Raw genomic sequence first — 18,382 nt, 5'->3', positions numbered from 1 at the left:
AGAACTTTTGAATGTTCCAATAAATTTTATAGCCATTAATATTATTAACTTAAATAATGCTAACAAAAGCCCAAACCAAAACCAAATCAATACTAATGCTAACAAAAGACATTCAATTCAATACTACTAACCAATGTATTGTATATCTATTTTTTGTTTTGAAATAATTTAGATAAAAATGGATAATCTATTTTTCTTTTTTCTTTAGCGTTTAGTCATGTAATTTACTTTAGCATGGCTTAGTACTTTTAGATTATGTTTATTTTTATTGTGCCTTTTTAATTAGCAATATTTATATTACATAATTTTATTGTCTTTATTGTTGAATATTTTAGGATAATGCCATGACACATATCATATTTTGAATTATTTTCTTGGAAAATACCTTATATAATTGTATTTTACTAGGATCAACAAAATATTTTGAGCACAAATTATATGTTTTGTGCTACGAAAATTTTACCAGAAAAAAATCCGAAAAATCGAGAAAAACCGAGATTGAAAAACCAAAGTTTTATTGGTTTGGTTTGGTCTTTAGATCTAATAACCCGACACAATTGGTTTGATTTGGTAATTATAAAATCCGAACTAACCCGACCTATGTACACCCCTAACTACCACCAAGGGTATTATTGATTCAGACATCTATGAATGGAACATAGATGGCCTTGCTGATAGGCAAATTTATACGGCAGTACATAGAATGCTTATGTACAGTACAATCTGTAAAGTTAATAAAAATACGGATAGGGCTATTGCTGAAATGATCATAGCCGGATTTACTGGTCAATTAAAGGGCTGGTGGGATAATTATCTCACCCCACGACCAACGTTTTCAGATTATGAATGCGACAAAGACAGAAGATGATAAGGTTGTTCAAAATTTTGTCTATTCTTTAATTATGAATATTATAGAACATTTTCTGGAAGATGGTATGTTTTTATGATATTATTTATCAACATATATATATATATATATATATATATATATATATATATATATATATATATATATATATATATATATATATGTGTGTGTGTGTGTGTGTGTGTGTGTGTGTGTGTATGTGTGTGTGTGTTTGTCATACAATAAGACTTATCCACATATTAATCTGATATTTTAAATTTAAGTATGTAATTACGTTCGTTCAACCAAACATGACAATGAAAATTATTAAGCAACTACATAGTAATAAGCAAATAAGTCATTATAATTACTATATTGTGTAATTACTACCCTAGTAATTACACTAATTTAATTACATATGACTTTTCAAACACACTATAATAAAGTTTTTCTCACACACACACGAATATATTTCATTCGAACACGATTCAGTTGAACCCATTAAAAATAATTACTGCAAAACATAATTTTTCCCAATATGAAATTTATTTTTAAAAACGTAAAAAGGCCGACCAACATTTCGTGTTAAGAGTTTTGTCTTTTAAAAGTGTGTTTGTATGTGTATATATACACTATGTCTAAAATATTGAATTTGGTTGAATCAATAGAATATTGACTGTTAGCCTATCTGGCCAAGATTCTAAAATTTAAAAAGTGCTTTTTTCAAAAGTGATTTTTTTTAAAAAAACGCTTTTATTTTAACTAATTAATTTGAAAAGTACTTTTAAGCTTTAATTAGTACTTGGCCAAACTTTTAAAAAAAATGTTTTAAGTGTATTTTTGTCAAAATTAAAATACTTTTGGGAAGAAACTACTTTTTTCTGCTTCTCAAAACTAATTATGCTTTCACTCAAAAGTACTTTTTTTTTTCTAATAACTTGGTCAAACACCTTAATGTTAGAAAAAAAATACTTTTAGCCAAAAAGACATTTGACCAAACAGGCTATATATCATGCACGTCAAAAATATTGAATTCAATTGAACCAACATAACATATACGGTAGTAATATGTAGTAGAAGTGAGAGGGGAACTGCCAAAATTTGAAACTTATGAGTTTAATATTCTAATTCTTTTAAGTTATTGTATTCTAAATTAATAGTTTGTGCATAATTCAATAACTTTTTAAAATAAATATGAGATTTGAACAAAAGTTACTGGTTAAATCGAACTCATATCCGGTGGTTCCGCCCGTAGCAGAAGTATAGTAGAAGGAAGTGGTAGTTTTATGAGCTAGAAAACTTTCACAGTGACTTAAGAGGAAGGTTTCCTGGGATGCTTTTTCCCATGCAATTGTCTTCTTCACATCCAACATCGCTGTCTATGTTTTTGTACTACTCCTATATATCTCTCCCCCACACTCTCTCTCTCCTTCTAAATTTCCTTTCGTTGTGGTCCTTACCCTCCTTTATAACTTGATCATCATTACCACTTTTCTTCCTGCAGGTCTATTTTCTAACTACCAGTACGCCATCCTCTTTACTGCTATACTACTACTACTACCACTTCCCATTGTGTTAGCTGCCATTCAAACAAGCTTTGAGCCATTAATTTGTACCCCAAAAAGAAAAGGAGAAAATTACTAGTAGTTGAAGAATGTCAGGGAGAAGGTCGAGGCAATCATCAGAGGGGACGTCGAGGATTTCAGATGATCAGATCATCGAACTGATGTCCAAGTTGCAGCAACTTCTTCCTGAAATTCGCACTCGTCGCACCAGCAAGGTTATCATTGATCTTACATTTTCTTTCATGTTTATGTCTTCTTTTCATGTCAATTGTCAAAAAATATGCAGTTCATTTGAATATTTGCGTCATAAAAATCTTGTATACAAAGTGTATAGAGACGCTGGAGTCTTTATAACAGGATGGAGTGCCGCTAAAGTTGTCTCGGTATGACCTATAAGTTACGGGTTTAAGTTGTGGAAGTAGTACTAATGCTTACATTAAGGTAGACCGTCTATATCGCACTCTTGGGGCACGGACCTTCCGCGAATCCTGTGCGTGGGATGCTTTGTACACTGGACTGATCTTTTAGGAGTATATTTTACTATATGCATATTATTTTTTTGTAAAAAATTGTTATTTATACATATTTGTGAAGTTGTCCAGAGTCAGAACATTTAGCCGTATGGATCTCTAATTTGTTTGCAGTGTATACTTGAAGGAACATTTTCAGCTAGTATATATAATGTTCATCAAGTACAAATATTAAGATAAATTTAGTCATACTATATAAAATTATAAATAATTTTTACATATAAGTTAATTTAACCTTTAGTAATAATCAACTGCCTTATTTTAAACCGAATCTTATGTCTATTGGGAACTCCGATCCGAAGAGTTCCAGTTTTACATATCCCAATTTGGTTTCTCTAAAAAGTAAAAATAAAAACTTGGTATGCATGGTGAAACAGTGAATCGCCGTACGCTATTATCACACTGATTAAAATAGCATGGTTTCTATCGCTTTTTAAGTACTACATCTGAAAAGAGTAAAAGTTTGTCGTTGAAAAAGAGAAATTATTATATGTTCATAATGTTTACGTCCCAACTCCCACAATGTACAGGAGCCAATCTAGCATGTAAGTCAAAATTTGACCTTTTTCAAGATCTGCAACACCTCGTTCCACAAATTAAGGCATGTTTGATTTTGTGCACTAACATTAATGTTGCCTATTGTCTCACATCATGAGAAATATTTTCATAAAATCTCGCGCCAGTGATTCTCAATGGTTATCAACCATGCGTAGTACTAGTCAAAGAATTTGATTAATTTCTCATATACTGGTTGATAAGTAGTTGATATATTGCAGGCATCAGCATCTAAGGTGCTTCAAGAAACATGCAACTACATAAGAAGCTTGCATAAAGAGGTGGATGATCTCAGTGATCGACTTTCTCAGTCGTTGTCCACCATTGATGCTGACAGTCCTGAAGCTGCAATCATTCGTAGTTTATTAATGTAATTTTCAATTTGTTCATCATATATATTGAATAGACGTATTCTACTACCTAGTTCTTCGTTTCTTCTTCCGCTCTAGGCTTTTCTGGTCACTACTATTCTCATTAGTTAGCATTTAGAACTTAAATGTGTACGTAGTATATATTGGACCTAATATATATTATAATTTAATTTCCCCTTGCTTATTATATGGACACGTGCTTGTAATGATGTTTCCCTAGCTTACATAATAAGATCATGTACTTGTGCTCAATTTGGAGTTAAGTTTATATTTTTTATTAAGTAGATCTGCTTCAAATAAGTTGGGGTTAGCTATAAAAATTCTCAGTTCTGTATTTTTTATTCAATCCAGGCTACACAGTAAAGAAACTTAATATTTATAGGAAGAACAAAATATATATACACCAAAAAGGAGAATTGATCAGCGTGAAAAGTTATCAATTAATCACCCTGAAAAGCGCTCTATTGAGAATTGATCACTGGAAAGAAACAGAAAAATGAATACATTCACATAACTTCGTGGTACGAAGATTAAATTAAAGAAAGAAGAATGAAGGGATATATAGCGTCATGCATAAGTGTATGACTGTCATTTTTATATAGAATACATTATTGTTGTACACTTCCAGTTGGTGGTCTTAAACTCTTAATTATTTCTTCGCTGATCGATGTGATTCCCGTTTCATTAATGTTACTTTCCTAGTTTTAATACCAGCTATTTTTTTATTTAGGACTATCTCTGTTTAAATCTAAAAGAAATTCTCATCAGAGAGACAAGATACTTCAATTTTGGGTGTTGTTAAAAACTGGCTAGCTACCAGTATTTTACAATACCATTCTATCAAGCCTAAGATCGGAACTTTCAGACCATTCGAAACATGCTTTCTAATTTACTATTCTCACGATAAGAAGTATGTTTCATCCATGTCTTATGACAGGGATATATATTAATTAATAACCCTTATATATTTAGAATGTAATACGGTACGTAATGAACATTCTAATATAGACATACAGTGATTAGCTCCTTTTGTTTAATTATTTATCTCTTCATGATGTGGGAAAACGAAGACTTCCCAAGGAGGTCACATCCGAGTTCACAGTAAACTCTTGCACTATTGAAAAAAGTTATATACATCGTATTTTTGCATCATTAGGTTATTTTTAAAGATTATAAATTTCATATTTTAAGAAGTCTTTACTGATAGATATCCTTTGATGACCTGATAGTCTATATAACTTAAACGGTTCGTTCTAAATGGGGATGTTAATAAAGGGGGAATAATGTTAGGCTGGAGATAGCAAAGCCATAGTTGTGTGGTGCATTTTCAACGAGAAGAGAAAGGGACATCGGCTTTGTGTTTCATCAAAAGGGTGTCTTTGTGTCTTGATAATGTCTCATTCAAATAAAAACATTATGCAGGGATTGTGAAAAGGATGAGTCCTCATTGACGAATTAAGATTCATCTATGGAGAGGAGACGACAGCAAATCCAGAAACCTGTGTCATATCACTGTCGTGTGTTGAAAACTGATGCCTCAATACTGTAGAGGCAATTAATATAGATGGTAATTGGCACATCCGGTCCATCTTGAATTGCTAGATTTTCCTATTCAAATAGTTGGTGTAACGACCCGGCTGGTCGTTTTGAGCTCTAGCGCATCGTTCAGCAGTTTGAGGCCATGAGTAGCTTCACTTCAAGTATTATGACTTGTACGTGTGGGCGGAATTGAATTTCGGGAAATTCGGAGTTGATTTGGAAAGAAAATTCTAACTTCGGAAGCTTAAAGTCGGAGGAATTGACTAATGTTGGACTTTTGAGTAAACGACCTCGGAATCGAGATTTGAAGGTTCCAACAGGTTCGTATGATGATTTTGAACTTGGGCGTATGTCCGGACCGGGTTTTGGATGATCCGGGAGCATTTCGGCGCCTATTGTGGAAAGTTGACATTTTGGAAGGATTTCATAAATTTGGGTTGAAGTGCATTTCAATGTTATCGATGTCCGTTTGGGATTCCGAGTCTAGGAATAGCTTTATATGGTGATTCCGATATTAGGAGCACGTCCGGATATGGATTTGGAGGTTTGTAGGTCGTTTCGGGGTCATTTGGCGAAAGTTGGAAATTTGAAAGTTTATGAAAAGTTTGACCGAGAGTGGACTTTTTGATATTAGAGCCGGATTCTGATTCGAGAAGTTGGAGTAGGTCAAATGTGACTTGTGCGCAAAATTTGAGGTCAATCGGACATGATTTGATAGGTTTCGGCGTCGAATGTAGAGGTTTGAAGTTCTAAAGTTCATTAAGCTCGAATTGGGGTGTGATTCATAATTTCGATATTGTTTGACGTGATTTGAGGCCTCGAGCAAGTTCGTGTCATGTTTTGGGACAGGTTGATGTAATTGGACGTGGTCCCGGGGGCCTCAGATGTGTTTCGGGGTGGTTTCAAATCAATTTTGGATGAAAAACTGTTGCTAGTTCTGCTTATTTTTGGGTTTGGGTTGTAGGTCTCGCAAATGCGTGGTTTTGATCGCATTTGCAAAGAAGGAGTCGCATTTGCGAGGGTGGAAAAGTCCTGAGAAGTTCGCATTTGCAGAACTTCCCTCTTCGCATTGCGAAGATTTTGGTCGCAAATGCGACCTTGGCAGGGGTAGCTTTGCTTCGCATTTGCGATGCTTTTGTCGCAATTGAGACCATTGCATTTGCGAATAAGATGTCACAAATGCGACTGGAGCAAGGGCTTTTATTTCGGGACTTAGCTCATTTCTCTCTTGGTTTGGGCGATTTTGGAGAGGCTTCAAGGAGAGATTTTCATCATCTATGTCAAGGTAAGTGATTCTCTCCTATTGCAAGTTAAATACTTGGATTATACATAGATTTTAACATGGAAATTCATGGAAAATTTGAGGAAATTTGGGGTTTTGGTAGAAAATCTAGAAAATTGGTATTTTTGGATTCTGACAACGAATTTGGGCATGAAATTGAGAATAACTTATATATTTGAGTTCGTAATATTATGGGTAATGATTATATTCGAAATTTTTTGGAATCCGGGCACGTGGGCCCAGAGGTGATTTTTATCAACTTTTCGAGCGGAGTTGTAAATTATTGTAAATTGGATTATAATGAGTATTAGAGTATATATTTATGGATTTGCACATTTATTGACTAGTTTTGGAGTGTTGGGTATCGGTTTAAGTTGTTGGAAAGGCTTGGGAGCCGGTTATGAAATTTCGAAGCGAGGTAAGTCTCTTTTCTAACCTTGTAAGAGGGAATTAACCCCATAGGTGAATTGAATTCATGTGTGCCCTTATTTGTGGGGGCTACGTACGCACGAGGTACTGAGAGTCCGTACGTAGCTACTAATTATACTTATGTTCGGATAGTTTAGGTTTACACCATGCCTTGTTTATACCGTTATTTGATTATGTTTATTATTTGCCTTGAAAGGAGTTGAGATTGAGTATGCTTACTAATTGCCTTGAAAAGAGTTGAAATTGAGGATTTCGAGATTTGAAAGTTTTCATTTGAATTTCGTATTTTTGAAAAGAATTGAGGAATATTATAATAATTTGAAAAATCTATATTCAATCGCGTGGCAAATATATTCCGCGAGCAGGGTAAATTTTCACTACTCTCATGGGAGCGGGTCGTTCGCCTCGGCAGGTTAATGATGCATCTATGGTTCGTGCCGTTCGATCCTCGGCAGCGTACAATTTATATTCATATGTTGGATCGGGTCGTACTACCTCAGTAATGATTTGCGCATGATAAATATTCGGAACTAATAATAATTGATATTGCTTCATTGGCTTGAGATATAAATTGTTGAATGACGAAAATAAATTTGGAAATTTCCTAATAATAAAAGAATTATTTACCTACTTCTTGTTATTGAGTTTCAACTGTTTTATATAATTCATTCTTAATTATAATATCATAAATTTATTGATAGCCCATATTAAGTGTCAGAGTCGACCGCTCATTACTACTTCTTCGAGGTTAGACTGGATACTTACTAGGTACACATTGATTTACGTACTCATACTACACTTGCTGCACATTTTTGTGTAAGTACATATATGTCTAGTGGCCTTGTGGACGTAGAGGCGTGGTTAATGCAGGAACTTAGGTGAGCTGCATTCCATATTACGATCCACAGCCAGCAGAGTTTCCTTCAGAGTTATTTATATTTTTCCTGTCTAACTTGTATTCTGGACAGATGTTGTATTTATTCTACTCCCTAGTTGAAGCTCATGCACTTGTGATACCAGGTTTTGAGGATGATTATGGGTTATTCAGTATTGTAGTTGTGCAGATATTATTATTTACTCTGTAAAATTTTATCTCACTATTTAATTGAAGGATATTACGATTTCAAAAAAAAAAATACTAAAATGAGTAATTAAGATAAACATTTATTGTTGGCTTGCCTGGCAGAGGTGCTAGGCGCCATCGCGATCTTTAATGGATTTTGGATCGTGACAATATAATATCAGAGCCAGGTTCACTTAGGTCTCACGAGTCATGAGAAAGTCTAGTAGAGTCTTACGGATTAGTACGGAGACATCTGTACTTATCTTCGAGATGCTACAGTGCTGTTAGGAGCACTTCCCTTCTTGATTCCTCATCGTGCGATTTGATTCCTTTTGAGGCTTATGCCTTTACTTCTTTCCTATTTAATATCATGTGACGTGAAACGATTGTTATCAATTGAGAATCGAGGAATTGTAAAGGTACTGCAAGTGTGGTGCAGGATGTTTCTCCCCGCGTATTGATTAGGCTACTATCGTCGCCTTGCGGAAGGCTATTCTGTCGTTTCAGCTCAGTATTAGTGTTGTCTATGGTTTTGAATTTGGGCACTAATTGTTATGATGATTCGTACGTTGCTATCGCACGGTGTTGGTGTAGTGGTAGGGTGCTTATTTATGGATTATGACAGGAATGACTTGATAAAAAGATTTCTCAATTTACGACTTAGAGGTTCAGCATTTAGTTCTGGCGGAGGAAAGAAAATCAGACTATGAATGTTCAGGTTTGGGTTGATAGAGTAACGAGACTTAGTATTTTCAAGCGTGGTGAAATTTTCATCTGTGATGTTATGTCATCATCCTTGATTGAATGTGTTAAGTTTGTTGGTGTTATGATCTTCTTCAACTCGCCTTTGGGGCAGGGTATTGTGAAACTATGCAGGGGAAGCGATTGTCAGAGATCACAGCGTGCAGTGGTTCAGGAACGAATCAGTGTTCCTAGTGTTGATGGCTCGAGAAAGATAGTCTTCGAATAGGTTTAAAGTTGGTAGCGATCTATTGGTTCAAGTGCTACAGAGATGGATTTTGATTTAAGGCAACAACCGGGTAGCGAAGAATAAGGAAGGGCATGTGGGAGATGTCTTACAGTGGTCAAACTTCTAGAAGGCCAAGGGTGAGAAGCAGAAGTCGAGTAGTTGCTTAAAAGACAGGGTTTGACCAAAGTGGGAGAGCGGCAGAGTAGCATATGGTTCTGTAGCAGGATAGATATGTGCCTTCAGGAAAGTTTAGAGTGATTTGGTATTCATGGTGGACAGTGACTAAGTCTATAAACTTATTTTGGGATATTGGCTACTATATGGAGGAAGGTTGGATACGACAGAAAGAAGTTGTTTGATATGAAGAAGGATACGACATGACTTCGGATTGGAATATATTATCGCACCTTTAGTTGATGTCAATGAGGAGAGAACGAACTTGTACAGCTAGTGAATGAGCACGAGCTCAGGATGGTTTTTGGATTTCATAGTAATGGTACTCAGTGCAGCATCGTTGGAAGGTGTCGACATGGAATTTCCACAAGTGAGTTATCTCCTGTGAGTAGGTTAGCGGTTTCATGGTGTTGACGAAGCTTCTACAAAGAATTTTATTAGCTATCCGGTAAGAGGTCGAATATGTATAAGTGGCTAGTGATTCAGAGTGTTCCTAAAATGTTAACAAAAGGATCTTGAGGAATTCGACGAGTTGATTATGCAAGATCATGTCAATGGAGGATAAGGAATCTTGGTGGGTTCCAGAGTTATCTAATGGTAGCTTCAAGCTAAGTGGGAGAGCACCACTACCTGCGATTGGATTGCATAGTTATCGGTTTCTGGTTGTTGGCATATTGGTTAGTTATTACAGCTAAGGAAAGAGAATATCAGTGGCAATTTGAGCAAAGGATTTGAGGAACGTGTGCCATAATTGGCTTTATCAACTCATGCCCAGGCTTTGGGAAGACTCAGAGTTTATGCTTCATGTTGATGTGATGTACAAGGGTAGTAATTCAGCCGGGTACTTCTTAGAGGGGGTGTTCATGTAATAGCAGGGCCTTGGAGTTTGATTATATTTGGGACCAATTCAGAGTGGGTGACTCTTAACAACGGTTTTAGTGGATTCAAAGTTTAAATTGTGGTGCCTGAGGATTTCGAGTATGTAGTATGGTTAAGTATCGAGCTTTTACATCGGATTATGAAAAGGGGCTTGGAGTGTTCTATGTTATCTTCGGTCTGCGGTGTATCATTGGAGGAACGAGAGAAGATAATTTTAGATTCATAGAGGAATTAACAGAATAGTGTACATGTTGAGGATGCGAATATGCGCACAAAGAGGGTATGAGATGGTTCATGGGTTTTGAGACAACGTGGTCTCGTGAAATAAGGTCACTCAGGATGAGTGCGGAAGTGAGATCATTATGTTTTGAATCGAGCTACTATTATTCTTAAGCCAAATTCAGAGTAAATTAGAAGAAGTCAGATCGGTTAGCAGTAGTCGAATCGGCATAATGGTAGCAATGATCAGTTCCTTCAGCGTGTTAAGTCATGTAGGTCATTTGTGGCGGTATGTGCGAGGCTTGACGGCCACCGTAATTTGATTCATTTGGAGGAATTCGAGTATTACAGCCTGTTATGTGTAGATGGATCCCGGAAGAGTTATGATGATTTAGACCACTACTTAAGGATTGTGTTTTCTACGGTTACGGGAATTCAGTCACGTGTTGCAATGGTTCTCCTGAAATGATTTAAGTGAAAGGTTTCTATATGATGAAGTGTGTATACTATTAGGGGTTCAGGAGTTATGATGAAATTCTATACTCTCACGTATTGATATGTTAGGTACAGTGAGCGGCATGTGAATTTGAAGTTGAGAATCAAGGTTGCAGTTTGGTGTCGATAAGAGCGTCATGAGCTCGGATGAGAAGGGAAAAATTCAAATGTTTAGAGTAAGTTGGTATTGTCCTTAGCATCACATGAGATTGGTTTCTTGTGTAAGAGCTGGGTGTACTAATTTGTGGATTCCGATTTGCTTTACAGCATTAGTATGACCGGTGGTATAGATGTGCAGACTTGTTACCTGGTGCGGAAGGTCATGAGAACGTATCCCACGAGAGGATTGTATAAGTGTGACATTTAAGTATCTTGATTGATTAAAAATTGAAACCAAGTATGGAGATTGTGGTGCTATCGCTAATGTGAGAGTTTAGGCCTAGAAAGCGCTCTATTCATTTGGTTGTGAATTGTGGAAGTTTGTTCCAGATTCGATGGTTGTTCTTGTATGTCATGGGAAAAAGGTCATTGTGGATCTTTGGAAGGTTATTATCTTAGTATGGTACGGTCATAATCGGCTTGAGGTTCGTTGATGGATCTAAATGTGAGTGTGTGCTCTATATCAGGCTGGATGTGTTCAGTTCAGCATAACATTGTTTACGGAGGAGTATTCGGACGTTGGATGTTATTTCGTCGTCGACTATTTCATGTAATACTCTATTGTGCCCTGTGGGTTGTGAGATGGCTTGATTAATTGCACATGTGTTGAGGTTCCGCGTAGTGATGGCGTTATGTGAGCAGGATGCCTCTCGAGATGCAGATCATATATTGCACCTTAGTCGTGCTCGAGTTTTGTAGCACATGGCGCTATCTGTCTCCCCAAGATTGGTATTCTACATTTGGCGTGCTTGTGGTCGATATTTGGGTATTTCATAGTTATGAGCATTTTAGCTCGGTAAGTATTTCCTTATAGATTATTATGTGTGGATCGGGTGGCACGCCGCCATGGGTATGTTATTTGGATTGGGTAGCATGCTGCTACGGGTAACATGGCTGGATCGGGTTGCACGTCGCAACAGTGTGATGTTGAGTACAGTTCCCCATATCTATTCTTGTGTGTTTTGTTTCTCATTTTTTTAGGAAGGTTCATAACATCCTTTCAATTTTTTAATTAGTTATGTGGGTTGAGTGGTTCTTTCTAGAGTTCGTTTTCCCTTATGTATCACATTCAAGTTTGTAGCTTGTTGGCACATTGTGGCATCATATGAAACTTTTGGGGGTGTCTGAGGTGGCTTGTTGCCTGAGCAGCTTATATTGGGTGAGACGAGATTATCTGATTTATGATTAGTGCGATCGGGTTTATATAAGGCATATTAAAGGACAAATATCGTTATTCAGCTCAGAAGGAGGTAATGGTTGTTGTCAAGAGGAGAGGCTCAATGATTTGTTGACTCGATAACTGGATATGAATTTCTATACATCTCTTCCATCGTGGCAACATTGCAAGAGTTGGATTAGGACTTATATGTGGCATGAGGTGTGCTGTGGGCAACAGATTGGAATTTCGGCTTTTGTTATCGGAGGATGTTATTATGGTCATGTGAATTATGCGGTGCATAGTGTGAATTCAGCAAAAGTATGCAATCGTGTATTGGTGCATTGTGTAGTGTTTGATACGGTGTTCGTATGTTGGAAACATGCTTGGTGTTACGCCTCTTTTTCTAGCGAAAGCGGATTTTGACATGTGATAAATCTTTTGAGTGGGAGATAAAGTGTTAAAAGAAGAAGAGTCGTCACCTAACTATTTTTAAGGTGCGTTAGGGCATCTATTATGCAGATAACTCTGTTTGACTAGCCAACGCCACCAAAGATCGGGTAAGGGCTCAAATTACCTTAAAGAGAAAGTATTAGGCACTCTTCGAGGCCCATAACTGTGGGCCCTGGCCGAACTTAAGACTACGTGGATTATAATTAGGCAAGATAAACAAGAGAACAAGGGTCAAAGAATTCTATTATAACATTATGAGAAACAAAAATTACAAGGATATAACTATAACAGTTTATATTGGGTGACTAAATGTATAAAGAAGAGGTGGGTCCTAAGTTTTTTAGCTTAAGGGATCACCCTGTGCAACATAAATAATACTTCGCAACTCCCTTGAGGTAGGGAGTTACTCATATTATTCAGCGGGCATAGACTATCATCTCATGCTACCCGATTACTATGTTAAAGTTGTTTACCTAAATGCTCTCTAATTTAATTCTAAGTCATACCCTATGCGTGCACTATGCGTCCCATGCCTATGGTCCAGCAGGCATTGACCTCTATTTGGGTGGTTCTAGACTTTACTTAGGCTGCTGAAAATGATAAAAGTAAGTGACATACAAAATTGGTAGAACTTCATATAAACGCAGTTAAAGGCTCAAGTTAGCCTCCACACTTAGACATGAATGCACGCAAGCAGGTTCAGTATTGTGAATAAGCAGTTTCCAAATTTAGGCAAATTGAATTCATTAAACCCTATAGACATGGTTTCTATATGACTCTGAATTCCAGCATCGTATATACAACATTGTTGCCCTTAGTACTTAGGCGAGGAGGCAGTACTGTTTGTAGCTTAGAGCTATTAGTGCTGATTTTATGGATACACGTCTTAGAAAGGTGACATTGTCCTATAGGCATGATTTTTAATAGTGGACTGGCTAAGCAATGAAACAGTATCTGAGAGTTCAGCATTAACAAGGTTAATCTCATAAACCATTTTAAGCAAGTGATAATACCCTATAGGCATGATTTCTAGATGAAGATCAGTAGAACACAAGCTAGTATAATCCTATAGGCATGATATTTAATGAATATGCTACAGTTATACAAATTGAAGGAAAGTTTATTGGTATTTGTTTCCTATAGGTATGCTGTCTAGTAACACATAGCAGTAGACATAAGAATAAATAAAATACTTAAGCTCAAGCTTTGATAGTAAACAAGTTGTGTGAGTGTGTGATTCCCCTAATGGCATGATTTCTACTAGTGTGCATGAAATTGAACATCATATACGACAGGTTGAAAAAAATAACAAGTAAATCATACGAACCCTATAGGCATGTTTTGTACCCTTTCATGCAAACATTAGAGTATACCCATTTCCCCAATTTCACTAACACCCTAAGTTGTTTGTTATTAAAAATTATTATAGGCCCAAAGAATGTAAATATAAATATTACACAAGAAATAATAGTAGGCCTACAACAGGCCCAAAAGGAGATACCCAGTATTGCCTGGGGCCTTCAACAAACTCTTTCTTTGCAAATGGCATACTTAGATCCAAATAGGGGACTATACCCATTAGCACAACTCAAAAGCCATAAAAGAACTCAAGCCAGACAAAACAATCACAAATTGACCATAGGACCAGTCACTTAAACAACCCAAGTACCAATAGTAAAGAGAATGACAGATTCAGCAGATAGAATGAGGAAAGAAATTGAGTGTCAGAAATAACTCAAGTACCAATAGTAAAGAGAATGACCAAAAGACCCTAAATCCTAGTGTGCCAGAGTTCATAAGAGTCTCAAATGAACCCCGAGCAGTGCTTACGCTAGGGAGGTCAATAAAGAGAATTTTGATGGCCTTGGCTTTTAGTCGGCCAAGGGTGGTAGATTCAGAATAGTGTAGGTAAAAAATGAAAGTGAGAGAACACTGATTAAATGATAGAATTTTAAGAGGTGTACTTACATTTTAGAAGTAGACATAACAGGGGTGATTAAACAAAGAACATACAAGCAAAGAGAATCAACAAGACTCAAGGAACATGGTTGATATCACAAATTCAAACACTTAGCATATTAGGCAGAAAACATTTTTTGAAAGAGGCAGAGGAATCGAGGTTTTCTAAGATTATAGGTTCAACATACGAGAGTGCACAATGCCACACAAATTTAGAATAGAGCACCAACCTGAAGGATTTCAAATGTTAATCTAGTATAATAACAGCTCTGGCATGAAAGTTCTAATAAGGTCCCAAATATCATATCAACATACCAATAAGGGCAGCTTGGCCAATATCATGGAAATTTAACATGATGGAGAATAGGTCATAGTATAGAAACTTAGGACACGAAAAGGGGTATATTAGTTACTCGTTAACATACATAAGAGGAAAAATGGAATGTTTATCCTAAAATCCTAAGTGATGCTAGGGAATAGGATAACATGGAAACATGTTTAGAGTAAACCTTAAAGCAGTGTTCCATACAGTTGTGGCTAGTACAGAAAGAACAATCAATTAAACACAAGACTCATAACTAAATGATTCATTCTAAGTAGAGGGAGGTTTCCATAGAGTTGTAGTAATATCCAAAGCAAGAAAATTCTATAACTAACAACATATAGTCATAACAGCCAGATTCATATCAAAATAGGCACGCATTGAAGCTTAAAACTGAAACGTATTCAGATGCTAGAGATACATAACTGATTCCAGAAGAAAACAAAGAATCAACATAGAAGTGCAGGCCATAGTAAAGAACACATATTACCCTAACACAAACCAAGGACAAAGCAGTAAACTATCTCATGTAAAATGCATTCGACTATCATAGAATGACAAAAGAGTATTGAACATTATCATAATAGTGCAATATCAGGGATTCACAACTAAATCATGCTCATAGAATTCAAACACATATAGGTATGCAGAAGGAAAGAAAGAAAACTAACATTGCAATGGTTAAAAGCACTAACCAGTAGCAAAATTATACGAGCAAAAGAATAGTAAAGAGCTTAATAGCAAGAACCCCAGGTCTTCGATGCTTCAGATTTCACAAGAGCCTCGTAAGTGCCCCAGCAGTGCTTGCAGCGGAGGAGGTTGATAATACTATGTCCTTGTCTTTTAACCGGCCAAAGAGCCGAGTATTTCAGAGAAGGTGAACGAGTGAGGAAAGTATATAGTGTAATAGCAGTGATAACTTCTAGTTTTAGAGGCGAATTGGGGAAGGGTTTATATAGTGTTAAAATTAAATGAACAAATAAGGGAAATAACCGATTAAGCATAAAATAAAGAAAGAAATCAAGTAAACATGGATAAAAAAGGTAAAATCTCGTATGTAAGTCAGTAGAGTAACAGGAAAGGGAAAATATCAAACTCCAAACCCTAGTTAGGGTTTTAAACTCAAAATCGGCCAACTGGTATGAAGAATCTAGTTTTTCTTTATGTATATGGACGGTATATTGTCCAAATCTCCAAGATTGAGTTGATTCTCGTCCGATATAGAGGTGGTATTTGCCAAAATTGGACAAATACCTAAGTAATGCCATAACGTGTGACCAGTACCAAAGGGATCCAAATATGGTAAGCAAATAATAGTCGAATCCCATTATTAACGGGATTAAGAGAGGGAGTTAAGGGAAGGCGGCTAGGGTTCTTCAGAAGAGAGAAAGAGAGGTTGAGAGCGTTTAGGGGCAGCAAGTTAAGGGGAATGGGTTAGGGTTTCAGGGATTTGGGTAATAAAATAAGGGGGAAGGCTGTGTGTCATTGATCATTTGAGATCAATGGCTAGAATAAGAGGAGAAGTGGGGAGTGCCATGGAACAGGTCCTGACCAGGTCATTTTAAAGAGGGTTTTTTGGTTTGGGCTAAATTGAATTGGGCCAAGGGTTTTAGGGTATCTTGACTGCTTATTTTGGTCCTGAATTAGCCTTGTATTGGGCTATAAATTAAATACAGAAAAATTATTTTAAAAATAATTAATAGATAATAAAATATTACTTGTGCAATAAAATGATTGAAAAATAATAACTTAACACTATAAAAATATAAAAATGCTACTTGGCACAAATAATGTGAGAAATGTTGTTACGCCCCATGTTTTCGTACATGAAAGTATGCCATAAGTGAATTGATGAAAGCTCGAGAATGAGATGTTACATCCCGTATTTTCGGAAGTTAAGGTTTCGTCGTAAACGTAATCAACGTAAGTTCGGGAATGAAATTATTATGAGATTATAAGTATTATGCTATTTCAAATAAGTGATGAGTAACTTCGTGAAGGTAAGAGGGAAAGCAAGTCAAGAAAAATAAATTTTCGTCCAAGTTTGACATACTGGGATAAAATATGGCCCGAGCTAAAATACTCAGTATTTATGGATTAGTGTCATACAAGGTACCACATGACCATAATAGTAAGGTGTATAAGGTATGTAAAAAGTGAATAATATTTTAAATAAGTGGAAATAATTCTTAATTATGTGGGTAATTGTTTAATTATTGGGTAGTGAGACATTACCTAGTTATAATAATTAGTAGTGGATTAATTGGAGTCTTTCGATAAAGATTAAAACAAAAGAGACGTAGCAGCCCCTTGAACACATTAAATGACTCATAATATTAACTTGAAAGGTGGCAAAAATTTAGAAGGTTATGTGACATTAGTCATCAAAATGGGGCCAACTCAATTTGACAAGCAATAACCTCACTTCCATCATTAAATGGAAATGTGAAGTACATATGTTTGGGAGGCAGCAAGTCTTTAATAAAAATTCAACAAAATTTGCTTACCATCTTGGCAATGTAGTTGCTTCAATATTCAATTCAAAACGTGAGATTTTGCGGTTCTAAGGAAGTACGGTGTAATCTTTCACAAGAATATCATATGGATTTTTTTCTACTCCGATCTTGCCGTCACGTGTTGTATCGCAATTAACATGTGTTAGAGGGAGTGTCATGAGAATTGACTCATGTATTTTAAGGCTATCCCTTCTTTATTTTTGGCATGATCTATACGACATGAACGAAACGAGCAAATGCACAAATTCCATAAATGACTCTATTCATAGAAATACTAGAGATGCTTATGTTCTTGATTCCCCATGTGTCATATTATTCTATCATCTATTCATGGGTCTCAAAAATACGTAAGTTGGTAAAGTTTATTTCATGGTATTAATCAAAGGCATAATGGTCTTATGACGTACCGAGAGATTTTATTAACGTATTTCATATGTATTTCATGCATTTATACATGCACATTGACTCATGACCAGATGGCGTTATATACGGATATATATATATATGTATATATATATATTATATGTATATGGGATATGGGAAAAGGTTACGGCATTATATACGCACCACCACCTGATCAGCTGGTATACGTTGATGATTTTGCCCACAGTGGCCGAGATGATATGATGGGATGCCCTCAGAGGCCTGATGATGTTATGAAACATGTACCTATGCACGACATGACATTCATACGCATATGCATGACACTATAATTATTTTATGATTTACAGAGTTATCTAGACTTACAAGTTGTGTCATTTACTTTATATTTCTTCCATGTCTTTTATGTACTTATTTATGTGCTTTACATACTCGGTACATTATTCGTACTAATGTCCCTTTTGCCTGGGGACACTGCATTCATGCCCGCAAGTCCCGATAGAAAGGTCAAGAGCCCT

At 36.1% G+C, this 18,382-nt stretch overlaps 1 protein-coding gene across 1 annotated transcript; it reads left to right on the top strand.

Annotated features, from left to right (window-relative positions):
* The first annotated feature begins 2,366 nt into the window (after positions 1–2,366).
* Positions 2,367–4,120, top strand: LOC107829907 (transcription factor PRE5-like). The gene is made up of 2 exons (XM_016657377.2): positions 2,367–2,627; positions 3,719–4,120. The coding sequence occupies exons 1-2, from the start codon at positions 2,502–2,504 to the stop codon at positions 3,869–3,871; spliced, it is 279 nt and encodes a 92-aa protein (XP_016512863.1). The 5' UTR covers positions 2,367–2,501; the 3' UTR covers positions 3,872–4,120.
* Positions 4,121–18,382: the final 14,262 nt, after the last annotated feature.

This window comes from Nicotiana tabacum, chromosome 3 (genome assembly GCF_000715075.1).
Source record: "Nicotiana tabacum cultivar K326 chromosome 3, ASM71507v2, whole genome shotgun sequence".
Taxonomy (NCBI): domain Eukaryota; kingdom Viridiplantae; phylum Streptophyta; class Magnoliopsida; order Solanales; family Solanaceae; genus Nicotiana; species Nicotiana tabacum.
The sequence above is the reverse complement of the archived record's forward strand: the minus strand, read 5'-3'. Positions and strand labels throughout refer to the sequence as shown.